Raw genomic sequence first — 27,394 nt, 5'->3', positions numbered from 1 at the left:
TGCCCCAGCCGGTACCAAAGCCTCACCTCTGGCCCCCTGCTGATGCTCAGAGCAGGCAATGCCCAGGGCCAAGGGCAGGCTCTGTCGCTATCCAATGCTGGAGCTCCAGCCGAAGCGCCGGGCCGGGCGCTCAGACTCCGCCGCTGCCGAGGAGCCTCTGCAGCCGCCCGGGCGGCTTTGGGACGCGGTTAGCCCTGGCTGTAAGAGGAAATGGATCAGGCTCCAAGCTCCCCTACCAGTCCCACCGTGGCTGCTCGCTTGAATCCGATTGCGTGCTGCTGATGGCACCGAGCCCAGTACAGCCTCCTTCCAGTCCCACCCCGGCTCCTGGCCCCTACACCCCCACAGCTCTGCCCGGCCCCGTGATCCCCGTCGGAGCCCACTCCTCCCCAGAACCCCGGGTGGGCCCTACCCTGCCCCATCCGGAGTCTGGGGAGGGGCTGGAGGCTCCGTCCCCCTCGGAGGCGGCCATAAAGGGGCTGCGGGCGGCAGTGCGGGGCAGAGGGGCCGTGAGCGCTGCGGGGAGTCCCGACGGGGCGGCCGTGGGGCTGCTGCTGCTCCTCGGCGCTCTCTTGCTCCTCGGCGCCCTCCTGCTGCTGGTCGGGACCTGTCCCCACATTGGGGCCAAGCTGGGGTGCTCAGGGAGGCGGAGCCCCCCGGGCCCCTTTGCTTGGCCGCTGGTGGGCAACGCGCTGGAGCTGGGCCGCCTGCCCCACGTAGCGCTGGGGCAGCTGGCGCAGCGCTACGGCTCCGTGTTCCAGCTGCGGCTGGGGCAGCGCAGGGTGCTGGTGCTCAGCGCCGAGCCGGTCATCCGCCGCGCCCTGTTGGGCTTGGGCAGCCGTTTCGCCGGCCGCCCCGACTTCCCCTCCTTCCAGCTGGTGTCCGGAGGTCGCAGCGTGGCCTTCGGGTCCTGCTCGCCGCGGTGGAGGGCGCAGCGGCGCCTGGCCCACGCTGCCCTGCGCGCCCACGCCACGGCCGGCGAGGTGGAGCGGCAGGTGGGGGCCGAGGCGGCGGAGCTGGTCCGGCTCTTCCCGCAGCACAGCCAGGGCGGTGCCTACTTCGAGCCCTCCCCGTTCCTGGTGGTGGCCAACGCCAACGTTCTCTGTGCCCTCTGCTTCGGCCGCCGCTACGGCCACGCCGACGGCGAGTTCAGGGCACTGCTGGGCCGCAACGACCGCTTCGGGCAGGCGGTGGGGGCGGGCAGCGTGGTGGATGTGCTGCCCTGGCTCCTGCTCTTCCCCAACCCCGTGAGGAGCATCTTCCGCGACTTCCAGGCCCTTACCCGGGAGCTGCACGGCTTCGTGCGCGCCAAGCTGGCACAGCACCGCCAGACCTTGGACCCCCGCGCCCCCCGCGACGTCCTGCTGGCTGCTGTGGAGCACGGCGACAGCCTCCCCGCCGGCCTGGGCCCCGACGACGTGGACGGTGCCATGACCGACCTCTTCGGCGCGGGGCAGGACACCACATCCACGGCGCTCTCCTGGGTCCTGCTGCTCTTGCTGAAGCACGCCCGGCTGCAGCGGGAGCTCCAGGCGGAGCTGGACCGGGTGGTGGGATGCTGCCGGCTGCCCACAGCCGCGGACCGGCCGCAGCTGCCCCTGCTGGAGGCTTTCATCTACGAGACGCTGCGGTACAGCAGCTTCGTGCCCATCACCATCCCCCACGCCACCACGGAGGACGTGGAGCTCGAGGGCGTCCACCTCCCCAAGGGCACCGTGGTCTTCATCAACCAGTGGGCAGTGAACCACGATAGCAGCGGGTGGCCTGACCCCCAGCGCTTCGACCCCAGGCGCTTCCTGGACTCCCGGCGGCGCCTGGACCGGGACCTGGCCAGCAGCGTCCTGATCTCCTCGGCGGGGCAGCTGCGCTGCATCGGCGAACATCTCTCCAAGCTCCAGGTCTTCCTCTTCACCGCCCTCCTCCTGCACCAGTGCTCCTTCCACGCCAACCCCGCCGAGCAGCTCTCCACGGCCTGCAGCTATGGGCTGGTGCTGAGGCCGCAGCCCTTCCCTGTCACCGTGCGGCAGAGGCAGGCTGCGGGCAGCCAGCCCTGAGCACCTGCCGGGGGGTTGGTGGGACCCAGCTCTGCTGCACCCAGGCGGCTCGGAGCTGGCAGGGCTGGGGCTTAGGGGGCAGACCCTGCTTTGTCCACAGGAGTCTTGCTGCAGCACAGCCCTGTCCCCCTTTGCAGGGTGAAGGGCAGCAATAAACACCTTTGCCCTGGGACCTGGCTCTGCTGCTTTTCTCCAGGGGACTGCTGCCTGGAGGCATCATTCACCCCTGAGCTCCTGTCCTGGCTCCTCCTTGTCCTGTCACAAGAGGCCCTGCTCGAACTCTATCCCCAGCCTTCTTCTTGGCCACTTTAAGCACTGAAAGGCCACCAGAAGCTCTCCCCAGAGCCTCCTGGTCCCTGGGATGAGGAACCCCAACTCCCTGAGCCTGGCCTCACAGCAGTGGAGCTCCCGTCCTCCCCCCTGCTGTGGCTCCCCTCTGTTGCCAAGAGCATGACCCCAGCTCTGCTTCCTGTGCTGGGGGCAGGAATCTGCCCCCGTTTTCCTTAAAGGATTGTGCAATGCTTTGACTACCTCATTCCTGCAGGGACTTCCAGAGGCAGAAGCCAATCCTGGTTTATTTTGGCTGAGCCCTCTCAGAACTCTCTGAGGCCTGCAGAGCCTGAGCCAGAGCAGAGCCAGAGAAGCTCTGCCTGTGTCCAACCCCTTCCCCTCCTCCCTTCCCCATGGCTTTTCCCTCAGCTGCCCTTCCAGTGAGAACATCTCCCCCAGGCAGCTGTCCTGGTTCCACGACGCTTAGCACACAACACTCACTGCAGTTCAGTAGATCCAAACAAGGCAGAGCCAGCCCCTGGCCCACCCCAGGTTGTCTCTCCAGCCCCCTGGGGCTGGGCAGCTCTGACACTGCCAGGGAAGTTCCAAGGCATTATCGAGCCCCTGAACCAAGACTCATGGCTGCAGCACAGCTGAGCCAGGGGGGAGCTGGAATGAGTGTCCTGCTCCTGGGAGGGATGTGGACAGTTCCAGGAGTGAGTCAGAAGTTTCCCAGCAGCACAGGGAGAGGTGCTGCTGCCTCTGGAATGCTGCAATCATTTAAAGGAGAAAAGGGGCAGCCCCTGGGAGACTCCAGGCAAGGCAGCAGGGAGAGGAGGCAGCAGGGAGAGGAGGCAGCTTCACCATTCCCCTGAGGAACTGAGGCCAAACATCAACACAAACCAAGTCCCTCAGTTACACATCCAGCAGCCAGAGAGGGGGCAGGGAGCCCTGCACAGCCACACAAGGATCAGCTGCAGGGTGCAGCAAGTCCACTTCCAGCACAGAAAGCAAATCCCAGACTCACCTGGAGCTCAGCACCAAAAGTTTAGAGACTTTAATCTGGGGTGAAATAAAAAAGCCAAAAAGCCAACAAGGGGCAGAGGGAGCACAGGGGACCCTGCAGAGTCCTCTCACAAGGTAGAGCTCCACCAGTCCAACACTCCTGGGCCAGGGACTGAGCCAAAGGAGACTGAGGAATGCTTCACTCCTGCACCCCACAACCACCACACGAAGGCAGGACACAACTAACATCAAACCCCAAGCACCTGGTCAGCTGCCAGCTGAAACCTGCAGAGCCTTGGGGAAACTTCTGAGGCAGCTTTTGCTTCCCCTTGGCTGTCAGTGCTCAGCACTGGAGACTTTTGGTACCCAGGATCCATTAGAGGAAATGTCAGCTGCTGGCTTCACCTCCTTGGTGTCACCCAAGGGGTCAGGAACTGGCAGGGGAATGTTGCAGGGCAGCAGCAGCTTCGCCCCAGAGCATTCCTGGTGCTGTACCCAGTGCCTCACTGACCAATAGCCTCTCACACCAGGGGATTACAGCTAAGCCACAGCAGGGTAGCTTAGAGGGACAGCAGTTTCCAGGCTCGAGGGAGAAGCACCCCTGGGAGAAGCCCTCAAGTTTAAAACCCTACTGCTTCCTCCCCTGACAAAAGCAACCTCTTGGAAACAAAGTCTGGGGCCTGGAGGGGCTGCTGCTGCTCCCTGGGAACCTCTCACTGCAGGGAGCAGTGCTGGCTCCCCCCACCCCGGGCAACAGCAGCAAGGTAGCTCAGACACAGCAGGGAAGGAGCAGCAGGAGTGTGCCAGACCACAGTGCCTTCACAGCAGGGAAGCAGCAGCTGAGCACTCCCCGACACTCAGCCTGTGCTCTTCTGCCTTCCTCCCTTTCTTTGACAATTGCCTTTTGTCTGTCTTCAGTCACAAACTCTGTGCCTGGCTGAGCAGGCTGAGGGCACAGGGCACATCCCACCACAAACACCAGCAGCAGGCTGACCACCCAGCACAGGGCTCGGCCTTGGCCCTCACCCCACTGCAGAGGGGCAGCTCGGCAGGCACCAATCCAGATTCGCTTCACAGGGGAGGGAGAAAGTCAGCCTGGGAGCAGTGCAGGCTGGAGACTCCTCAGGGCCCAGGGGAGAGGCCAGGGAGGCTCAGGCTGGCAGACAGCTCATGGTGTGAAGTACAGGGGGGTGTGCCCACCACACCTACACCTGTGGCACACGCCCAGCACAAATGCCAGCTGCACCCCCACCTCCCCCAGGCTCTTTTTAGCAGTTTGCCATCTTTTAGGGATTTTTAACCCAAACTCCTGCAGTGCTGTAAGAAGGGAAAGGACACAAAGCTTGAGCCTGGTTAAACCCCACCAAGGTCTTGGTGCCCCAGCACCCAGAGGCAGCTGGCTCCTGGCTCCTGTCAGCTCTCGTGGCTGCTCCAGGGAGGGCAGTCGGAGGTGCTGGGCTCCTGAGTCCCTCCAGCTGGGAAGCTCTCTGGCAGGGCAGCCCCAGGGGAAGCAGCTGCCAGGGGCTCACTGCTCCCAGCCCGAGCGCAGCTCTTCCAGCTCCCTCTCGCTCTCTGCATCCTGGAAGTGGAACGAGAGCAGAGCTGAGCCTGCAGCCTCCAGCAGTGCAAGGAGAGAATTTCCCTTTTCTTTGCCAATCCCACACCAGGGTACCCTGGAGCCACAGCCTGGCTGGTGCTGGAGGGGACCTCGAAGCTCATCCACTTCAAACCCCCTCCAGGTAGCAGAGACATCAGGGACAGCTTCCTGTGTGACCTGCCCTGAGCGGCCCTGCCCTGCAGGGGGCTTGGACACAATGATCCCTGGGGGTGCCTTGCAACCCCCAGCATTCTGTGATCTGCAGCTGCATCAGGCTATCCAGAGCCCCAGACAACCTGCCTTTCAGTATCCCCCAGCCTTCCATTTCCCCTCCCAAAGCTCTCTTTGAAGCCTAAGTTTCCAAGCATCAAAGAGCTTCTCCTCTGCTGCCCTTTGAGAGACAAGGAAACCAAAGCAGCAGAACCCAAACCTCTGTCCCCTCCCCACCTCCCCCAGCCTGGATAAATGCCTTTGCCTCCCCCTCTCACCACGCTGGGAGTTATTTGGCTGCTGATGAGAACCAACATTTGCAAACTCAAACCCACTTTGAGCTCTGCCTTCCTTACCCAACTCCCACTTTGCATTTCAGAGCAGGAGAAAGAATTCACTGCCATGCTGGTTCTGCCTGTGGCAGCAGACAGAATTAGCTGTCCACGATCCTCCTGCCTGCAGCTCTGACAACCCCAGAGCCCTTCTGAATAACCATTCCCCCTCCAACACAAGTTCCTCCTCCTTCTGGGCAAAGCCCTCCTCCTCCTCCTCTCTCCCAGACACCACTCCAGCTCCACTGGATGGTCTCCAGAGGTCCCTTCCAGCCGGGAGCTGCACCCTGAGCCCCTCTCAGCTTCTCCACACTTCTCATTACTTTGCTGAACTGCTTCAGGCATTTGGCTGAGAGGTCCCCAGAGAAGAAGAGAGCCCAGGCTAAGCAGCAAACCACTTTAAACCCGGGGCTGACAAGCTGGAACTCATCACCAAGCTGTGCTCACTGAGCCTGGTACCTCTTTTGTGCTAGCTGGCAGCTCTGCAGCAAGATTCATCCAGAGGACAGCTGCAGCCCTGTTCCCCAGGTCCCTGTAACACTGCAATAAAGATGACAACATGAAAAGAGTTAAACAGGGGAAAAGCACCAAAATATCTTAGTTATGGATCCCAGCAACTGCTGCTGAGCTGTTTTTGCCTCTCAGCCATTTGCACTGAATACTTTCAGGCTTCTGACTTGTTCCTCATCCACAAAGCTCACTGTGAGGTCAATTCTGCTCCCAGGTTCCTGGCAGCAGTGATGTGCTCCAGACCAAGCAGACCTGGCAAGCAGCACACTGCCCTGCTAAAAATCCCACTGCTTGGACAGTGGAGGCCAGGAATTGCACAGGGAATGGCTGCAGCTTCCCTGGCTGACATCCCCAAAGCTATCTGGGCTTTAAATCCTTCCAGACTCCAGCTGCAGGTTGCAGGGATCAAGCAGGGATCAAGCAGCAAGAGTCCAAACCAATTATTCCCTCAATGCAGGCAAAAGGTTTTTGAGCTCCAGCTCCTGGCACTCTGGGTGTGTTTAATCTCCATTCCAGACTCCTCTCTGTCTGCCAGAGACAGCCTTGATCCTTGGCTTTTCTCACCACCAACACAGAGCCCCAGGGTGCTGCGAGATCAAACTTCCTCCCTGTGTCTTACAAGCTCCCAGTGTTGCCTTAGGGAGAGTTTGCTCTCTTGAACCCCAAGAGGAGATGCCACTGGATGTGCCCTGCCTGAATGTTGGTGCCTCTGCTGCAGCTGATTTGGCCTCCTGTGGACAGGTCACCCTGTGGAACCTTGCCTCTGCAGAGGGGGATTCCCAGGGGTGCAGCACTTCCCAGCCCAAGGTCCTCCTTTAGTGCAAGCATTGCTCACCCAGCAGCACAGGAGGGGGCTACAGAGAGCCCCAGTGGTGCTTACCTTGGCAATGTACACTCTTCCTGCTTTGGAAAATCCTGGGCTCAGCTCCTCAACCTGCAGAGGAGAAGGGAGGGAGAGGCAGAGGGCAGCAGGCATTAGGACACAGGGGACACCAGGCTCACTGCAGCTCAAAGTGAAAGCAGAGCAGCTGCATGACCGAGCTCTGCTTTTGTGAGCACCCAGGGCAGTGCCAGAATGTGTCATGGGCTTGCCTGGCTGGGCTAGCAGAGCCCTCAGAGTGCCTGGGGCTCCAGGAATGACTTTCATGAGGGAGCAGGGAGGTGGAGGAGCTGAGCACTGGGAAGCCAAGGGAAGCTCAGAGCCAGGCCAGCAACCTCCACCACACTTGGGAGGGCTGTGCTCAGCCTCCCTGTCCCCTCAGCCTCACCCACTTGGGCTTCCTCAGATACCCTGCTGCCAAACCTCAAGAATCTTCCCCCAGTTCTGGATCTTCTCCTCCCTGCCTGCTAATTCCCAATGTCCTGCTTACATCCCCCTGCCTTCCTCCACTCATCCCACTCAGAAGTCATCACTCCCTAGGCAGCTTGGTTGCAGGATGTTCCTCTTAGGAGCCCTTGGCTTCACTCCTATCCCATCTGATTCCCACCCCTCAGTGTGCTCAGCCATCAGCCCAGACCTCAGAGGAAGCACAGGGAGCACACCACAGACAACACTCCTCCTCTTCATCCTGCTGCCTGGCCTTAGACCTTCAGCCTGTGACCAGCCCAGAGCTGCAGTTCACCAGGAGATTTCTGCTCCCCTGGCAGGTTCCAGCTGTGGCTAGGAGCTGAAGTGGACTCTGTGGAGCATGGGGGCCATGCAGGGGCTCAGGAGCTTCCAGAGGGATGGGTTTGTGTCCTTGTCAAACTGACCAAAGCTAAACCTCAGAAGAATGCAATTTCCTCCTGTTCCCAGCTCCAGCTGAGCCACACAAGGGACAGTGACTGTGACAAGCTCCTTCTCTTAGTCATGCCAAAGACAAAGCCCTCTGCCCCGAGCCTCTCTCCAAAATGACTTCATCACTGTGGCTGAGGGCAGACACCCACAGGAGCTTCCCTCTCCAACAACTGCACTGAAGTTAAATCTGATATTCCCTGAGCCTGTGGAACTGGCCCCAGCTGGGAGCTCTGGAGGGGTTTCTGCAGCACTCCAGAGGTGCTGAAGAGTGGTTCCCACAGGCACAGCCCAAGGCAGGCTGCAGAACTCCTCCATCCTTGCAACAAGAGCTACAGGATCAACCAATGTGACTCAGGTGATGCCCTAAACCCACTTCCATCAACAGCACCAAAAAAGAGGCCCTCAGAGGGCTGCAGGAAGCACTTGAAACCATTTCTGTCCAGAAGCACCTAAGCCAAGTGCCCCTGGAACCTCGAAGTGGTTCCTCAAACCTTTGGAGGAGTCTGACCCAAGCTTTTAATGAACAGCTCAGGATCTGTCTGGGCAAATGAGCTCAGAGGGACCTTAGAGACCCTGAAAGAGCACAGACCATGTGCAGCCATATCAAGAAACAGTCACTTCACAAACCAGCCTTTGGAACAAGCCCCAGAGCCCTCAAAAGCAGCTCTGGACGCTTTGGGTCTAGCCCTGAGGCCCTGGTGGTGTCCCCCTGCCTGGCCAGTCACTAGCAAACTGCCTTCCCCGGGTTCTGGTCAGGGGAGATGTGCCATGGAGCAGTGGGGCAGTGAGGAGCTCCAGCAGGACACAGGCCCTGGAGCCCTGGTGAGCCCTTTGCCAGGCCGGTGCCCCCGGCCGCGTTACCCGCAGGAAGCTCTGCAGCGCGTCCTGCACCGTGGCTGTCGGGGGCGCCTCGAACAGCGCAGCAGCAGTCTTCTTCTCAAGCCATCCCAGATGGGAAACCTGCAGACAGTGAGGGCAGACTGTCACACCCCCTGCAGACAGCACGTGGGAGCACACAGACACGGAATGATCCAGCTCCATGTGGTGCTGCTGCCCAGGGTGCTGCTGGTGGTGATGGATTTGGGATGAGCGCCCAGGTCCAGCCACGGAACTGAGCCTGACTTGCTTCTCCTTGCTCCTACCTGACAGTTCAGGTCAGCTTTTGCAGCTCCAGACACCAGCTGCCACAGGCACAACGCTCAAAGAGAGATGTGTCTCTGCAGCTGAGGATTGCATGTCCCAGGCCATGGCATCACCACCACAGCAGCTCCTGGCAGCTCCCACCTGCACCTATGGAACCTCCAGCCCCCGGGCTGAAGGCTGCTCCAGGAGCACCTCACCACACAAAGCTCTCTGGACAGAGACAGGCTGAAGCCTTCCCACCAACACACACTTCAAGGAATGGGCAGCTGCAAGGTGAGCTCAGCTGGGAGAGCAGCAAAGCACTTCCAGAAGCTGAAGCTCTCACACCTTTCACAGGCACTAAAGCTGATTTATGGTGGCTGGCTCCAAGCTCTTCCCTGTCAAGAGGTAAAGCAGCCAGCACATGGCTTCCAGTACCTCCAGTGCTCTGTGGCAAGGGCAGAGGAAACACATGCAGGGGATTAGAGGTAACTGCAGCAGCTCCTGCCAGCCCCACAATGGCCTTGATCCCATCCAGCTGTGCCTGAAGGCAGCTTGTTGCTGGCTACAGCACAGGGAGCTGAGCTGGTTTGCAGCCAGTGCCCTTCCTGAGCCACCCTCTGCCGTTGCACCTCCCCAGCTGCCTGCCAAAACCAAGGTTCCTTTGAGCCCCAAACCCTGCAGAGCTCCAGGTCAGAGATAACACTTTTAGAGTTTCTAGATCCTGTGCAAACACAACTCCTGAACAACCTCTCCAAGCAGCTGGGACATTTCCTTTCCTGACAAACCATCTGAGCTCAGCAGCTAAAGAGTGTCCTCAGCCACCATGGCTGCTGGTTCAGCCCACTGCTTTCATGCAAACAGGGGATTCAGCCCCAAGGAGGAAGCAGTAAGTAGTAATGAACTATGTTACCTGGTAACACCACCTGCCCAGGAGGTAGTAAGCCTTTGGGTCCTCTGGTTTCAGCTCAATTGCCTTATCGATGTGTTTCTGCGGAGAACCAGAGACACCTGAGTCCGGCTCCAAGCAAACACAACACCCAGGAGGGCAGGAGGACAGAGGTGGGAAGAAGAAAAGAAGGCTGCAGTTTCAGTGTGGACTCCAAAGGGATTCCAAATGTTCCTAAATGGTTTCTGCTGGTTCAGAAACCCAGCACCTTACCAGGCCCAGAGCCAGCAACCACCACACACCACCGAGCCAAGCGCGCTCATTTTGTTCTACACCCAGAGCTGTGCCAGGACCAACTCACTGCTCATGTGAGCAGCTAACAATTGCACATGGCCTGTGCTGGGGGGTTGTTCCAGGTGCCTCCCCCTACCCTGCACCATCCCACTGCAGAGGAGAGACAAAGAAAAGAGCTGCTTTGTGTCTCTGGGGGGGTGCAAGCACCAGAGTTCAGCAGCTAAAGTGTCCTCAGCCACCATGGCTGGGGGTCCAAGCTGGTGCTCTCCTGTAACTTCTGCCAGTATCTTCTGTCTTTAATATTGTGTCACTCCTACACTGCAGCCAAAAAGGTTGGCCAGGCCTGGCCAGGCTGCCCAGGGCAGTGGTGAAGTGCCCACCCCTGGAGGGGAGACAAGGTGCTGAGGGCCACGGTTTGGTGATGCCCTGGCAGTGCCCCTTCTTCCCACAGCGTATTTTCCTGTTGCAGGCTCTCAGCCTCACCACACAAACATTTTGTCTGCAGGACTTCTTTGGCTTCTGAGGTCACAGTGTGCAGAAGGGCAGAGCCAGGCCAGCCCCCTTCTCACGCTGCTGCAACCACCTGCCCCAGCCCCAGCCCCAGCCCTCACTCACAGCACCTCCTGGAGACCCACCCCCTCCCTAGTGAGAGCTGGAGTCAATTCTCCTCCTCTGCTGCTGCAGAGGGGAGCCCAGGCCGAGGCCAGAGCCCCTTCCTGCTCACCTTGAACACAAAGCCAGTCTGGATGCGCTTCTGGATGCTCTCGTGCTCCGACAGCTGCCCGCACAGCACGGCGTACCTGCAGGAGAGGCCTGCATGGAGCCAAACCCTCCCAGGGGCACCCTTACAGCCCTGGGAGACCCTCAGAGGACAACTAAGTGCATCAAAGCTCCACAGCCTATGGGGGAACCCAAGGAGCAGCACACAGCTTGCGCAGGGGGAGACAGGCAGTGAGAGTTTAGGCTGAAGGACCCCAGCGAGGCCACAGCAGAGGCTTGGTGTGAGGCCAAAGCTCACTGAGCTGCTGGCTGGAAAGCCTTCTCGCTGCAGCCACACTTCTGCACTCCAGACTCGCTCTCTCAGCAGCAAGGCTGTGTCCAGACACAGAGCAACGAGGAGCAAACACGACTGCAGTGAGAGCAGAGCTCTGAAAAGCTCTAAGGGCCCAGAGACCCTCCCCACATCAGGCCCAGCCTACAGCTCAGGGGGTGTCTACCAAGGGAAGCACTCAAAACCTACCTGTATCCTGCAGCCCCACATGGCCACCAGTCTTGGGAAGCAAAATGAGATGTTTCAGTGTTGTAAGGGCAGACATTTAGTTTTGTTCAGTGAGAGGCTGCAAATCCTGCCCCCGAGAAGCACAGTGCCTGGCAAAGCGAGCTGTGAGCCAGGGAGGGTTAACCACCCACGGATCTACAGCTTCCCACCTCACAGGGCTTCAAACCCCCTCCCCGCCCTGCAGGGACTGCAGAGGGACACCAGGGCCCTAAACAGAGCCTGTGAACTTCAGCCACACTGCTCTGGGCTCTGCCATCCTGCTGAGGTGGGAGCTGTGGGGGTTCAATTGGGTCCCACTCTTCCCCCAGTTCAGCTCAGGAAGGAGTTGGTGAGCAGCAAATCAACAGCACAAACCTCATTCCTTCAACAGTAAAGCTGGCAAGGAGAAAGGTTCAAGTAAAGCTCCCTGGAGAGCCCTTTTCCTGCCCCCCTGCTGCAGGGCTGTGGGAGGCCTCATTTTGCCACACCACATCCCCAGGCACCCCTGGTGATGGCCAACCACAGCAGCTCTTCCTGCAGCCAGCTGCCAGAAGGCTTCTGGACCTCCAAGCACACTTCCCTCAGTGCCAGGAGAAAAGCCACAGAACATTTCACACCTCACTGCTCTTGCCTGAGCTGAGCTGCCAACATCTAGGTTACAACCCTGAGCCCTCCCAAGGCCCTCATCAAATCCCATTCCTCCAAGATGTTCATTTCCTTGTGCAGAACCTCTGGTGCAGCTCTGTCCTGGCACTGGAGGAGATGCTCAGGCCAAGGTCTTCACTGGGGAGAACCTCCTCCTCCCCCAGCAGCACTGCCATGTGCAGCCCAGGAAGTGCTGTGAGGAGCTTCTCCTGTCACAGCACCAGCAGCTGCTGCCTCAGCCACAGCAGGGCTGGGCTGTGGGAGCACAAGCCAAGAGGAGGCTCCTGTGCTCTCATCATGGGGTCTGCAGCAGCTTGCCAGAACACAGCTCCCACACTGTGCTGCTCCCCAGCATGTGGGCAGGCATCAAACACAATTTCTTCACTGCCAGAGTGGTCAGGGCCTGGCACAGGCTGCCCAGGGGGTGGTGGAGTCCCCATGCCTGGAGGTGTTCAGAAGCCTGTGGCCATGGCACCTGGGGCCATGGTTTGGTGGCCAGGTGGGGTTAGGTTGATGGCTGAACTCAGAGGGCCTTTCCAACCCAAACAATTCCTTGATTCCATGATTTTAGGCTCTGGAGGGCTTCAGTCCCTGGCTTCCCTCCCTCCCCCAGCTGTGCCAGCAGGGCTGTGCTGTGGTTGAGCTTGGCCTGTGGCAGCTCTTTGCTCCAGCTCAGGCCAGGGGAGACTGGCAGCAACAGGAGAGGTCAGAAATAGTGAGCCAGGGAAGGGGACTTCCACCCTCTGCAAACCAGGTGGAAGTGCTGAGGCACTGCTCAGGTGCAGTCAGGTGTCTCTGCAGTTAGCCAAACCCTGCTCCATTAATTAGTAACCAGGACTCCTCCCAGGCTGCTGACCCCAGCCCCAGTGCCAGCTCCCAGAGGGACCTCAGCCAGCAAGGGCTTCCCCTTTACTAGAAAACAAACTCAGCAGGCACCAGAGGAGGGACTCAGCTTAACCCCCTGAGTTGGGACACAGCCTCCAAGGAGCTGCACTCTGGCTGCTGCACTCTGGCTGACTCCCACCACAGCAGCACACAGAGCACAGCTCCATGCAGCCCCAGCACCTCCAGCCCCAGGCCTGGCTGCTTTGCCAACCCAAACACAGCTCTTCTCTCTTTTAGCTGCTTCAGAGACTGGCTGGCTGAGCCTGCTGGTGCTCCTCTCTGCAAGCAGCACACCCAGAGGAGATGGTGAGGCAAAGGGCACTGGAGGGGGAAGGCAGAGCAGTGGGGAGAAGCAGCTGCCTTAAAGCCAGCTGATGGAAGTGTCTTGTGCATTGCTGACAGCACAGCCTGGCCTCTGGCCCCAGCATGCAGCCAGGAGAGTTCTTCCCTTTTAATGACAGCAAAATGCCCTTCAGGCATGTTTGATTATTGCTTCATGGCAGCACCCAACACATTAATGAGCTGGAACGTGAACCATGGAATGGTCTGGACTGGAAGGGACCCCCAAAGGTCATCTGGTCCAGCCCCCAGCATGCTTCTGTTCCACCAGAATCAGCTCTGAGCTGAGCAATCACTGACTTGTTTGGTTGGAAGAGATCATCAGCTCCAACCATCAGCCCAACACCACCACAGCCATCCAACCATGGCCCCAGCTGCCATGGCCACAGGCTTCCTGAGCACCTCCAGGGACAGGACTCCACCACCTCCCTGGGCAGCCTGGGCCAAGGCCTGGCCTCTCAGTGCCACTGCAGCAGCACTGCCAGTAAAGCAGCAGAGGTTTTATCACACACAAAGCAGCTACAAGCTCTTGCCAGAGCTCTGTTTCAGTCCCCAGAGCCAGACAAAGGGCTGGCAGAGCACAGCCCAAGGCTATCAAGTGAATGATCTGCAGAGACAGCTCCACAAGAGCCACCTTGGTGAGGAGCTTGCAGGCTTCCCCAGTACCTTCTGAGCTTGTTTTGCCTTCCTGTGCAGGGAGCAGGTCTCTGCTACTCTGATCACTGGAGGAAGGGAAGGAGGCAGATCAATTGGCATGCAGGTGCTTGGCCTGCCTGTGAAGCCCCTGCAGTGAGCAAAGGAAAGGTGCTGCAGCTGCAGCTGCCCCACAGTTGGTCTGCAGTTTGCTGGAGGCTGAAGGGGGGAGGTTCATCGATGGAATCTGTCTAATCAGGACTGGAAAGTGCCCATCAGAAAGCAAGTGACTCTGTCTGGAGTGAGGAAGTGACCTGAGTCTCCTCTGCCCTCCTCTTCCACCACTAACTCTTCTTTGGAAATGGCTGTGGAGGACTGGACACTGAATGGAGCAGCACAGAGAACCAGCCCTGGCAACCCTGATGCTATTAACTAACTCCCTGAAGCTGGGCAATGCAGCAGAGATTCCACTCAAACAGGCTGCAGACCAGCCCGTGCTAATGGGGGTGGCTGCAGAGAATCCAGCCAGGAGATGATGAGCAGCCTCAGGCAGTAACATGATGCTGCTCCAGCAAGCCTCAGCTAAAGCACTAAGCCCAGTTTTGGAGTAACAAATTGAAAAGGATGAGCTGGAGGGAGTCCAGGAGACAGTGCTGAGGACAGGAGGTTCTGCCTCCAAGCTGCTTCTCTCTGCTCTGCTGTGGGAGGTGGTGACTGCCCTGTGCCCAGCACTGCTGAGGCTGCACCTCACACCCTGGAGTCACCTTTGGGCCCCTCACTCCAAGGACATTGAGGGCTGGAACAGGTCCAGAGAAGAGCAATGAAGCTGGGGAAGGGTCAGGAGAACAGGGCTGGGGAGGAGCAGCTGAGGGACCTAGGGGTGCTCAGCCTGGAGGAGGCTGAGGGGAGGCCTCAGCTCTCTACAGCTAACTGGAGCCAGGAGGGGGTCAGGCTCTTCCCCTAGTATCAGGTCTAGCTGGACATGATGTCTACCTGCTCAGAGATCTCTTACATTGCAGAAGAGAACAGTTTTGATGAGCCAGGTAGTGATAAAGCAGAAGCACAGAGGCATTAAGAGCCTTTGATGGTGTATCAATGAGCCTCAAATCCTCAACACATCCAGCTCCCCACAACACTCTGCTGTGTTTCTGTGCTCCTAAGTGGTGCTCACAAGGTGCTCACAGCCAGAGACCAGCTCCTCTGCACAAACTGCCTTTGAGCTGTCTGTGTAGCCCTGGCCACCTCCAGCTCTGTGCAGATGGCTCTCCTGGGACCAGCTGACTTCCAAGAGCAGCGACCACAGCAACAGCTCAGTACCAAGTCTGCTGTCAGGAAGACCCAAGAGATCCCTGAGAGGCCTCTCTGTGCTTGGGCAGATCCCAACTCCAGCCCAGACAGAGCCCCAGACACTCACTGCTTTGTCATTCCTCAGAAGCCACTTGGTCCCAGCTGCCAGAGCCCCCAGAGCCCCCAGCACAGAAGGCTCCTGAGCTGCAGCCAGCCCTGCACCAGCGCTCGCAGCCTGCTCCTTCCCTCAGCCACTTCCTTTGTGTGCAGCCCTGACTGCAGGCTCTGAGGGGCACTGGGAGAGGGGAGAAGCCTTCTGCCTGCAGGGATGGCCCTGTGCAAAGTGTCTGAAAAGCAGAGCTGCTCCTGGGTGAGTGGCTGGACTTGCTCTTGGGAGGGATTTTCCAACCTGAACGATTCTATGGTCAAGGAATGCACCAGGGCACCAGCCCAGCACATCCCCACACCTCTCCCCTGGGTCCCAAGGGAAAGGCCAGGGGTAATGGGCCCAAGTCCCTCCTGGGGAGACTCTGACTGGAGTCCAGGAGAGCATTCCCCATCATGAGAAGAGCTGGGCATTGGAATCCTCTCCCAGGGAGTGGTGGAGTGCCCTGCACTGGGCACTCTCAGGACTCAGCTGGCCAGGGTGCTGGGCCAGCTCAGTTCAACTCCACTGTTCCCTAGAGCAAGGTTGGACCAGATGATCCTTGGGGTCCCTTCCAACCTGGCATCCTGTGCCTCTCTCCAAACCCTCCTTGGTGTCTTTTCCAACAGGCAGGGCAATCCTTCCAATGCCCCAGCCCAGCTGCAGCCAGAGCCTGTTGCTCAGGCCAGCCCCTGACCCTCTGCAGCATTCACAGGCACAGCACACCCTGCCTGGCTGAGCTGCAGGCCACATCATCTTTGATTAGAAGAAAAAGATGTGAAGTATCTCTGTGAGAAGAAGGAGCCTTGTGCTGCTGGCCACTTCCATTTCCCAGCCAGGGGCACCAGCAGCAGCCCTGAGCAGAGCACACTGTGCCAGGCCAGGAGACACTCTCCAGACAACTATAACAGCTGTCTGAGAAGGAGGATGCTCCTCCTTACTCCAGAGGTAAGATGGATGCAAGAATATTGGCACAGCACTCAGCCCATGCTCCCAGGTCTAGCTGAGGGAGGCACATCCATCACCTCCTGACACAAAGCCAAGGCCTCTGCTGCAGAGCATTATCAAAAGAGAGCAAAACTCAACCACTAACCCAAGAGTGCTGGAGGAACACAAAGGAAAAACCTCATCCATCCTTCATCTGTAACACTCAGCACTCTGCCCCCCAGCTGTGCAGCTTGCCTTGGAGGGCTACATACATCACTCCACAGGGGGCTGAAGAGGGGCCAAAGGAAAACAGGACTCAGGGAAGATCCTGCAGAGCCTGGGGGTGCTGAGCTCTCAAAGGCAGGAACTGCTCCAAGCTCTCTGCATGGAGCATGCTCCTTGGCAGCCCCTGCCCCCAGCACACAGCAGCTCACTCCCATATGCCCTTCCCCAGGGGCTGCAGTCAGAAGGGATGCTGATGGAGCTCAGATGCCTGCCCAGACACACACACAGCCCCAGACCAGCTGCTGAGCAGAGCCTCCTCCTCCAGGGTCAGAAAGGGAAGCTGCAGAGTGCCCAGGAAAGCTTCTGTTGAAAAGGGAAGTTTGTTTAGGACACAGTGAAGCTATGAGGAGCCCAAAGACACTGGCACAGGCTGCCCAGGGAGGTTGTGGACACCTCCCTGGAGATGTTCAAGGCCACTGCTGCTAGGAACAAGCAGCTTTTCTTTGTCAGCAGCTTTCAAATGCAGCTCAGCAGACAGCAGTCTCCAAGCCCTCTTCCTGTGCTGCTTAAAAGCAAGAAGTTACTTACCACTGATGGCACTCAGCACTTTGGTCCCATTTCTGCAAGGCCACCTCCAGCTCTTCTTTGCCTGCAAATAAGTAGAGAGGTGAAGAAGTTCAGGCACTTGAAGTCAGCTCTGTGTCTGCTAGAGCAGAGAAGGAGAATGGCATAAAGGGCACAGACTTTCTCACTTTGTATTTGGCTTGAGAATGTCCCCTCCATAACCTCCTGCTCATGCAGTGCTGTGGAGCAGCTCAGAGCACTCAGAGATGACAGCAGACCTGCAGCAGTAACCAACTCTGCTGGCCTGCAGCAAGGCTGCAGCTCTGTGGCAGCACCATCTCTGGTAATGACACCACCTTCCACCCCAGCTCAGGCCCAGGGGATTCAGTGGGGTGGTTTGGATGCCTCTCACAGCTAGGACTCCTCCCCAGGCCTCAGAGAGCTGAGGAGGAAGCAGCTCCTGAAGGCCAAAAGGCCTGCACCAAAGCAAAGCTTGAAATGGCACATTGTCAGTGGCCACACTGACTGCCAGGAAAGAATCACTTCACTCTGGTATTAATTAGCTACATTTACTCATGAGCAACAGGAGAGCAGCTGCTTGGAACATGGGTTCTGGTCTGTCCTGACCCATCTGCAGTCAAACCACGTCCCAGACAGAGACCCAAGTGGCTGCTCCAAGTGAAAGCACATTGAACACCACTTACTTTTTATTTATGCTAGGAAAATGTAAGTGTCCTGCAGCAAAAGTTGCTTCCCTTCAGAGCACACAGGCTGTGGGTGAGGGCCTGAGAGGCAAACCCCGGCCCCTCTGCCCAGCCCCAGCCTGCCCTGGAGCGAGCAGCGCCCTTACCCCGGCCCTGCCGGCCGAAGAGAGGGGCTACGAGGGCAGAAAGAATCCAGTGTGGGGCTCATGAAGTGTGGTGGCAGCCCTGAACACCCCCTCCTGCCCCCCAGCCAGCCACTCCTCACCATCAGAGGCGTAGGATCTCTTCTCCTCGGCGTCCTCTGCGGCGTCACACATGTCGCTGTGCGCCCGCGCCAGGCGCCACAGGAACCCCTCCTGCTCCGCGTACTGCGGGCACAGCAGACAGGGCTCAGCTCAGGACCCAGCCTGCCCCTGGCAAGAGGCAGGACAAAGGAAAAGCAGGCCAAGGCCTCCACTGGAAGTCACACAGGCATCTGCTGAAACCCTCAGAGGCTCCACCTCTGCAGGAGCTGAAGCAGAACCTCCAGGGAGCCAGCTGGGCGGCCAGGCTTATCACTGAGCTTGGCAGGAAGGCTCAGTGCTGCTGCCTTCTAACCAGGAGCCCTCCAGTCCCAGCCCAGCCTGCAGGCAGCCCAGCAGCCTACTAACCTCAAACCACCCTGAAGCTCACCACCTCAAACATCAATCACCCTTTTTCCAGGCTCCAGTCCACACCCACAGAGCTTCCTGTCCTGCCAGGCTCCGGCGCCCAGGGCAGCCCTGCAGGGGCACGGCCACAGCTGAAGTGCAGAGCTGAGCAAATCAAACTGCAGGAAACTAAAGCACAACCACCAGCTGCCTGGTCTCTCTGCAGGTGGCAGCAGCTGTGTGTCCACTGCCTGTGGCCAGAGGTCTGAGCTGCCTGCAGCAGCTGGGGCAGAGCTGTCAGTGCCCCTTGCCCAGCTCCCACGCCTCAGGGTCAGCATTCACTGAGCCAGGGACCGACCTGCACGGGCTGTATGAGACAAAACCACCCCTGCACCACCCAGCTTTCCCATCTCATGAACCAAGATCCACCTCAGTGTTGCCCAACCCTCCTGTTTGGCCATGTAACTTATTTGTTCTGTGGGCACACGTGCCCTGGGCAGCCCTCACCGAGGCCAAGCTTCCTGCACACAGCCTGAGCCACTGCCTGCAGGGTGAGCTCAGTGTTCCCAGAACATCTGCTGTGTTTGCTCTGCACACAGCCCTGCTGCCCAGCACATGCACAGGGACTTCACCCAGGGGAAGTGACCACAGGAGGAGACAGAGCTCCAGGGCAGTGAGCAACTGGGAACTGGCTGCCACTGCCCAAACAGTTTTGGCTTCCAGACCCTTCCCAAGCTGCTCCTGAGGAAGGAGGCCTCTGGAAGTGGGCCCAGTTGCTGTACAGGTACTGAACCCCACTAAGAGATGCAATTTCCTCTTTCCCAGCCCTTCAGCTGAGGACACAAATCACTGCTGGAAGACAAAAAGGCAACTTTACCACCAGCTTGTTGTTGAGCAGCAGCTGGAAGCCTTCTCTCCTTTCCCGCTCATCCCCGCTGTGCAGGCGGTCAGCCTGCTGCAGGAGCTGACCCAGACCTTCCTCCAGTGAGGGATCTGAGGCTAAGTGAGAGTCATCCTCGTGGGCAAGCTGCAGGGAGTCCCTCTGTGCAGCCCTCACTGTCTCACAGCTCTCTCCGTCCTCCCCTTCCTCGCTCTCCCGCTCGGACTCCCGCTCGCAGTCGGACTCGGCGTTGGCTGTGCTGTACCTGTGGCAGACAAAGCCCAGAATGAGCCTGGGGGCACCACAGCATCACTGAGTGCTCTTCTGGCCTGGAAGGCACCTTGAGGGTCACCCAGCTCCAATCCCCCTGCCGTGGGCAGGGACCCCTCCCACCGGCCCAGGCTGCTCAGGGCCCTGTTCACAGCCTCCCTGGGTAACCTGCTCCAGTGCCTCACCACCCTCACTGCAGAGAGTCTCTTTCTGGCACCCAGTCTAAACCAGCTTAAATGCAGGTGCTGTGCAGCCTCTGACAGATTCACACAGAAAGGGACATCCCTTCCCCATGAAGCAAAAGGAGCATCTTGGGTCACTGTGGAGACTCCGAGCCTCTCACAGCAACCCTCACTGCTCACCTGACACAGCCTCGGAACTCAGGCCCAAGTGTCCACATCTCACCTGCACACCAGCTTCTCTTAGGCCTTCTATCTTCAGTGCAAGAGAGAAAACAACCAAGGGCAGGGCAGAGCAACAAAATCCCACACCAAAATCTGGCCCCCTGCTCCATGCGGGAGACACAAGCTGAGGTCTGCAGCCTGTGCCAGGAGACGGCAGCCACAAGAGCTGCTCTGGCAGGGCCTGCTGTCTCCATCATCCTGTCTGAGCTCTCAATGAGAAACAGCTTGGTCACTCTGACATGGGAAAAGGTGCAGGACAGCAGGAGAGTGATCAGAACTGCTCCACTGGAGCAAGGAGACAAGCACCACAGGGGCAAGAGCCCAGGCAGTGACTGATGCTCTGATCAATGGCTCTGAGCATGGCTACAACTGAGCTCCCCAAACCACACACAGGCAGCCAAGGAGGACATTTAACACCACCTTACTAGGGACTGACCCAGCTGCAGGAGAGTGTCCACTTCAGAGCTCCTCTCTGTTTAAAGAAGGCTCTGCTTGTCCTGCAGGCTCTCAGATGAGGAAGAGGCACAAGCCAGGCAGCAGGTCCAGAACTGCACTGCTATACTTGGATTCTGTTGGGGTTTCTGCACAGAAAGCTCTCTTCCTGAGGCAGGCTCCTTCAGACCCCACAAATACTGCATTCCAGGGCATGTTTGTAATTACTGCCCAATTAAACTGTGCCCAAGCCAACCTGGCAAGTTCTGCTCCAGCTCAGAGCCACTGCAGTCTGGGGGCAGCTGCACTCCCAGCTGTCCTGGTTCAGTTCTCCTCCAAGGCAGAGCAGGGAGCTCTGCATGTGAGGCTGCCTTTGTCTGGAGACACAGATATGTGACCCCAGCCCTTATCTCAAGCAAGCAGCTACAGCAGGCTGGCCTCACAGATAACCAGACTCACCTGGCTATCCAGGCTTCAGTTTCCTGAGCACCATCACTGCTCACATTGCCCTCTGGCAGAGGCTGAACGAACGCTCACACAGCCCCAGCCCTCACCCACACCTCTCAACAGGCACCACTGGGTACTGAAACCTTGCAGAGCTGGAGTCAGCCTTATCACAGCAAGCCAGGAAAGCAAGGCAGCACAGGAGGTGCTGGAGGTCAGGGGCAGCACTCAGTTCATGGGTAAGGGAGCAGCATGGTGCCAGCTGGCACTGGCACAGATCCATTTCACATCCAAACCTTCATCTCTTGCATGTTCCACAGGCTCAGTGACACTATGAGCTCCCCAGACAGCTTCACCTTTGGCAATTCAACACCAACTGCTCAAATTCTCTCATTTCCCCTCACAACCTACTCTGCAGCTCAGCTGTGGGCTGCCCTCTCACAGTGTCTGCTCCTGGCAGCTGCAGAGGTTTCAGCTCCCCAGCTGAAAACCACTTTCCACGTGGAGGGCTCCTGCAACACAAGATGGCAGAAATGGATGGCTCCTACCCACAGCTTCTCCTCCACCACAAAGATGTCTTCTCCAAGGCAGCTCACAGGAGATACTGCCAGCTCATCAGACAAGTGACACTCTGTACAGCTCAGAGTCCCTCAGAAGGATCAGGGGATTTAGCTGTTACCAGCCTGCTTTCTCCAGTTTGTGGTGATGACAGCTCTGAAATGCTGCAGTGTGCTGAGGGCTGTGGCCAGCAGACACCCTGAGGGGAAGTGGAAACAGACTGTCTGGAAGAAGGAAGCACACAGCCAGAGGAGGCAGAGAAGCCCCAAAGCCCAAGGCAGTGCCAAAGCAGCAGAGGGAAATGGCACTGCTGGAGAGCTCGGGATGGCTGTGGAGAGCTGCAGCTGAAGTGGGAGAAGAAGCCTCTGCCCATGTGGTTTTCCAAACCAAGCTGAAATGTGAGCTCTGCCTGCTGAGTTCCATTAAAAGAATCCAACTGCCAGAGAGAGCTCACAGCTGAGATCTGTGCAGAATGCTCTCCTCCTTCCTCCCACTGGCTGATAAAAAGCTTCAAGCCCTTTCCAAATTTACATTCCCTGCCCCACTTAGCTACCAGGAAATGTTGGCATTTGCATCTGAAAAGACAACAGTGCTGCTCCCAGCCAGACTGATGTTTGCAGAGGAGCAATTCCCGACTGACAGATGACACTACTCCATGTTCTTCACATCAGATGAGAGCTGCTTACCCAATAATTATCCCCCCACCAAGTCATTAAACCTGATTGCAGACGTTAAATACAACACAGGCACCACCCCCAACCATCACCAGGCTCCCAGAGAAGCACTGAGCTTGAGCAGCTAAGGGCATCCCTGCTCCCCAGCTCCCCTCTGCAGCAGGCTCTACAGCTGGCAGCCTGATGGCTCAGCCCCTCTGCTGTCACCGAGGCAGCAAGGTCTCATCTCCACAGCCAGGTGAAGTCTGCTCTGCAGCCCATGAATCACTTGCTCCCCCAGTTCCCACTTCAGATGAACGAAGCTGAGTGAGATCACATCAGCTGCTGCCTGCTCCACCAGCTCCATCTACCAAAACCACTTCCACAGTGATCATGGAGCCACATTCCTGCACATCCATGTCCTTTGTTCCAGAAGCTGCTGCAGTGACAGCTGCTTTGTCCCCTGATCACAAACCCTGCTGCCAAGTGCCAGCCTGCACCAGCTGCTGGTCATTCAGCTGCTGCCCATTCAGCTGCTGCCCAGCAGTGCCACCCCTAAGCTGCCTGCCTACCATCAACTGCTCCTTAAATCACCTTTCACTTCAGCTTCCCTGTGAAAGCACAGAGCCAGTGCTGCCTGGTTTGGAGCACCCTGACACAGCTCCCCAGCTACAGAGCTCCTCTGACCATGGCACAGAGGGAAGGTTTTCCCCACAGGGGCAGCAGCCACACACCTTTTAGATCAGACCTTCTCCAGTACATCCCCGCATGGAAGTTTCATCCATAAACCCTCTCACTAGAGTCCCAGGATGGCCTTCTACTTCTCTTCTCCCTGCAAGGCTCTCCAATCACATTACTGCTTTGAAAACACCCTCCAAAAGTGTCTGTTTCTTTTCTTTCCCTACAAGTCAGAGTTGTTTCACTTCTCTCACTGTGGCTCTGTAGACAAACTGTAATCAAAGCAAACAAAGGGAGGATAGAACATCCTACCCTTTCTGGTGCACGCTGCTCAGAGGTAAGGGAGGGAGCACCAGGGGCCCAAAACTGCTCCTGACCTGGTGCTCTGCTTACCCTCCTTCACTTTCTCCATCATCTGTATTGGCTGCTCCTGAACTGGCAGTGAAATAAATGGAGCTGGAGCCTGTGGAATCGCTTCTTTCCCTGGGGAACGGGAAGCGCCTCCGGCGAGACACCTTCTGGGTTTCCTCCAGGTGGGCTCTTTGGGGAAGGAAAAGAGAGAAACCATAAAGATTTGAGGGCTGTTACTGCACTTCCCTTCTCCTCTCTAGCCAGCTCCAGAAAAAATTCACAAGGTGACTTACTCTGGTTTACACCCCCCTGCTGCCACGTGTCAGAACGTGGTGCTCCGAAGCAGTCTGCAGCAGCAGCTCTGACCCCAGCCCTAGGCCATCCCAACCACCACACACAGGTAACTGTGGCACATGCCTCCCTCTGATGTCCTCAGGGAACAAAGGCAAAAGAAACCTGAAACCACTTTTATTCCACATTAAAAGTGCCCTGCAGCTGGCAGCAAGCAGAGTGGAGGCAGCAGTGACAAAGCACAGCCCCAGCACCCTCCCCAGACCAGCACAGGAAGAGTCACTGCTGGGTGCTCCATAAGGAAAAAGCCAGCCCCGGCCAGCCAGGCCTCTGGGGGGCAGAATGTAACCAGAGCAACACTTTTCCCACTTCTGGGTTTAAATCCTCCCCCCTGGGTGCTGCAGGTTTGCTGTGCAGCAGGAGAGCAGGGCAGGAGGGGGCTGGGTCTGTACCTGACTTCCCCCACGATCTCAGCAGCCAGGCACTGCAGGCTGCTCCGCAGCTCCTCCACTTCTCTCCTCAGCTCTGAAATGTTCCTCAGCACAAAGTCCAGGCTCTCCAGCACGTCTGCCTGCTCCTCCTGCCTCAGCAGAGGGGTGCACACAGCACCACCAGGCCCCTCCACAGGAACTGGCACCCTGGGCACCACTGGAAGAGAAGAGATGAAGTTGATGAGGTGTAGATGGGAAGGGTTTGCCAGGGCAGACCTGGGTACAGTTTGGTGTGCAGAAGGTGGAGGACACAAGGCTGGGGCTTGAGTACTGCTGCCCAACTTGGCCTGAGGCTTTGGGTTCTTCAGATGGATTACTGCTCCCTTCAACAACAGCAACCACACTCTGCTTGTCTCCTGAACTGCAATCAACTCAGGTGGCCACCAGCCAGGAAAGCAACCAGCTCACAGAACCTGTGACAATGGAGGAGGATAATGGAAGCTGATCTTAGCCAAAAAGGGAGACCTATTCTTTAAAAGAAATACAAACAGCCCCCCCCAAGCTGTCTGTTCTTACTCAAGGGAAACACTCCCACAGAAACCCACAGAGGAGACATCAGTCAGGACCACCTGAGTCACACAGTGTGTCACTGCCTTCTCCTGAGCACCCAGAACCTTCACCTGCCTCAGGTACCTGCAGGACGACCTAAGGAGCAGCAAAGGTCCTTCCCAGCCTAAACACTTCTGTGGCTGGATGATGCAGCAAGGTCAACCAGTCTGTAAGAGCACATTTACAGCTGGGGATTGCAAACAGGCTCTCTTGAGAGCTCGTTAATGTTACAAATGAAAATGCCACCAGTGATGCCAATTAGTTAAGAGACACTCCTCTGGTACAACAGAGCCCCCTCCATCAGGCAGGCAGAGCTGCAGCAGAAATGAAGGTATCAATGCATCCAAACTCAGTGAGGAAAGTCCAACTAAAGGAAGAATTATTGTGATCTCTTCCCCATTCTTCATTTGCTTCCCTAAAACCACACTGCCTCCCTCGCTGTCCCCTCAGGAGGGGGCTGCTGCCCGGGGTCTCTGTGTTCTTGTCAAGCCTCTGCCCCAGCAGCACTTCCCCCTGCTCCCATTGTCCCATCAGCAGAGGCCGACACCTCCTACCCTCCTGTTTCTGCTCAGGACCTGCCGTCCCAGGGTGAAGCCCTGTGAAACTGGACGAGCCGATTCCTCCTACGACTCACGGCCAGCAAGCAGGGGCGGACACCCACAGGGGCAGCAACAGTCAGCAGCCCCTCAAAGCCACGCGGCTCTGTCTGCTCCCGTCGCTGCCACCGCGCTCGGGGGTGCGTCCTGGGGAGAGCGCCGCGGCGGAACAGGGAGCTGCAGGCACACCAAGTCTGGGTCCGCAACACCACCGGTTAAAACACTGCTCACAAAGAACTCCTGTCCCAACACAGGGGAAAAGAGAAGCCATCAGCGGCCCGAGGGACCGCGGGCGGGACGGGTCCCGGCTCCCTCCGCCCGGCCCGGTACCGCCGCTCCACCTTACCCTGGCTCCGGCGCTCTGCAGCCGCTTCTTGCTCCGCTCCCCAGCCGCTGCCCCGCCGGTGGCGATGCCGTCGCAGCCGCATCAGGCAGAGCAGGCCCAGCCCGGCGCCCGCCGCCGCTCCCAGCGCTACCCCCAGCACCAGGCGCCCCGGGCCGGGCCGCGCCATGGCCGCGCCGGGAGGCAGCTGCTGCGGGCGGCGCGCGGCAGTGACGCGTCCAGCGGGCAGCCTATGGCAGGGAGCTACGTCATCAACGCGCGCCGCGCGGGGCCGCGCCTGAGGCCAAGGGTGGTGACGTCACAGGGCACGTGCACCTGCCCCTGCATCTGGAGCTGGACCTGCACAGCGTCCCCGAATCCCCAAATCCCGGCATCTGGGGGTGGGAAGGGGCCTCGGGATCCCCCAGTCCAACCCCCTGCTAAAGCAGGGCACCCACAGCGCCTTGCCCAGGAGCACAACGGCCGCGGGGCTTGGAATCTCCCCAGGGAAGAAATCACAGCCTCTCTGGGCAGCCTGCTCCAGAGCTCTGCACCCTCAAAGTGCAGCTGTGCCTTGGAGGAAAAGAAAGGAAAAGTATCCACACCTGTGTCTGAACCTGCACCCGCACCTCCATCTGCACCCGCCTGTAGACCTGTACCTGAACTTCTGCCTACAGCGACACCCCAGCCTGCACCTACATCTGCACCCCAATCTGTACCTACACCTACCCCTGCACAGGGGCTGCCTGGCACACCGCCGCAGCCCCTGGCACAGCAGCCATGGATGTGGCACTGCAGTTGCACGCAGTGCTGAAGCTGGGTGCTGGGCTCTGGCTGTGGTGGTCTCAAGGCAAACACCTCAACTACCGCTGGCTCTTCACCGCCTGACAGCCTGTCGCTGTCCTCTGCAGCTGAACGCAGCCGCAGGGGTACGGTGGCAGTGCCTCGCCGTGGGGGCTGGGGGCAGCGGCTGCCTCTGCGGGCGCGGTGACTGCATCGAGTGCTGCTGCCCGGATATTAAAGATGGTATCTGGTAGCTCTCTGCCAGCCTGGCTGAGGTTCTGCCCGCGGCACTCATGAGAAGCAGCTTTATGAAGAAAGTAATTTCCGGGCAGAGGAGGAGCTGGGCTCCTTCCCTTTAACCCCTTGGACCCCCCCACGCTGATGGGCAGGTGGAGCTGACACCCCCTCGGGGGTGCATGGTTTGGGTTTATCTCCTTGCCCCAAGCAAACCAACCTCCAAACTGCGGACACGTCGGTGACTGGCACCGAAGTGCTGTGCAGCAGCAGCTGGGGGCGGAGTGGTCACAGCAGCCCCACGCAGCCCCCACGCCTGGTCGTGAATGCTCTTGGCTGGGGCTGGGGGGAAGGACAGGGCCGGCCAGAGGTTGTGAACAGCATCAGTGCTGCTCTGGAGCCCCTGCAGGTGCCAGGGTGCCTGCCACCAGCCCAGCCCTGTCAGCCCTGGGGCACAGGGGGCTGCTGGTCTGAGGGATTTGCTTTGCCCAAAATACCACAGAATGCTAAGGGGTCAGAAGGGAGCCCCCAGGCTCATCCTGTCCAGAGCTGATCACAATTCGCTTCAATTCACCCCCAGGAAGCAAGCTCACTCCTCAGGTCCCTGGGCACTTCTCCCGAGGTGCAGCCCAGCAGCCAGCGAGCACCATCCTGGGCAGCAGCTCTACCCAGGTCCTGCAGCAAGAGCAGGCTGTGGGCCAGAGCCTCTGCCCTGGGGAGAGGAACAACAAAGCTCTCTGTGAGCCTCCCGAGCATGGGTGACAGGGGCAGGATTTCTGGCAGGGCCAAACGACCTCTTGCTGGGTTCTGAGTTATGGTGACAGGATCACAGAGCTGTTTGGGTTAGCAAAGCTCTCCAAGGTCACCCAGCCCTCACCCCAGCCCCACCATGGCCACCAAACCCTGTCCCCAGTGCCATGGCCACAGCCTTCTGGAACACCTCCAGCCATGGGGACTCCACCACCCCCTGGGCAGCCTGGGCCAGGCCCTGACCCCTCTGGCACCAAAGGAATTGTTCCTGAAGCCAACCTCAGCCTCCCCTGGCACAGCTTCAGGCCAGTTCCTCCCACTGCTACCAGGGGGAAGAGTCTGACCCCAGCTCCCTGCAGCCTCCTCTCAGGGAGCTGTGGAGAGCAATGAGGTCTCCCTCAGCCTCC

The 27,394-nt window shown here is 58.6% G+C and overlaps 1 protein-coding gene and 1 pseudogene across 1 annotated transcript; one reads left to right on the top strand and one right to left on the bottom strand.

Moving 5' to 3' along the window:
- Positions 1 to 440: 440 nt before the first annotated feature.
- On the top strand, positions 441 to 2,207 carry LOC137446181 (cytochrome P450 1B1 pseudogene; annotated as a pseudogene).
- Positions 2,208 to 3,358: 1,151 nt separating this feature from the next.
- Positions 3,359 to 25,422, bottom strand: RMDN3 (regulator of microtubule dynamics 3). The gene is made up of 12 exons (XM_068148515.1): positions 25,245 to 25,422; positions 23,715 to 23,910; positions 23,014 to 23,160; positions 19,179 to 19,446; positions 17,938 to 18,040; positions 16,993 to 17,053; positions 10,785 to 10,860; positions 9,791 to 9,868; positions 8,617 to 8,715; positions 6,859 to 6,912; positions 5,928 to 6,008; positions 3,359 to 4,908 (listed from the first exon to the last, which is right to left on the bottom strand). The coding sequence occupies exons 1-12, from the start codon at positions 25,408 to 25,410 to the stop codon at positions 4,855 to 4,857; spliced, it is 1,383 nt and encodes a 460-aa protein (XP_068004616.1). The 5' UTR covers positions 25,411 to 25,422; the 3' UTR covers positions 3,359 to 4,854.
- Between the last annotated feature and the right edge of the window lie 1,972 nt (positions 25,423 to 27,394).

Source organism: Melanerpes formicivorus, unplaced genomic scaffold (genome assembly GCF_026170545.1).
Source record: "Melanerpes formicivorus ecotype bairdi unplaced genomic scaffold, bMelFor1.0.p_v2 SCAF_16, whole genome shotgun sequence".
Taxonomy (NCBI): Eukaryota; Metazoa; Chordata; class Aves; order Piciformes; family Picidae; genus Melanerpes; species Melanerpes formicivorus.
This window is presented reverse-complemented; position numbering and strand designations above follow the sequence as displayed.

Coding starts and splice junctions, on each gene's coding strand:
- RMDN3 (XM_068148515.1), bottom strand. CDS start 25,410: ATGGCGCGGCCCGGCCCGGGGCGCCTGGTGCTGGGGGTAGCGCTGGGA. Junction 18,041..19,178: donor TGCTCAACAACAAGCTGGTG/GTAAAGTTGCCT, acceptor CTGTGCCCGCAG/TACGCGGAGCAGGAGGGGTT. Junction 8,716..9,790: donor TGGGCAGGTGGTGTTACCAG/GTAACATAGTTC, acceptor CACTGTCTGCAG/GTTTCCCATCTGGGATGGCT.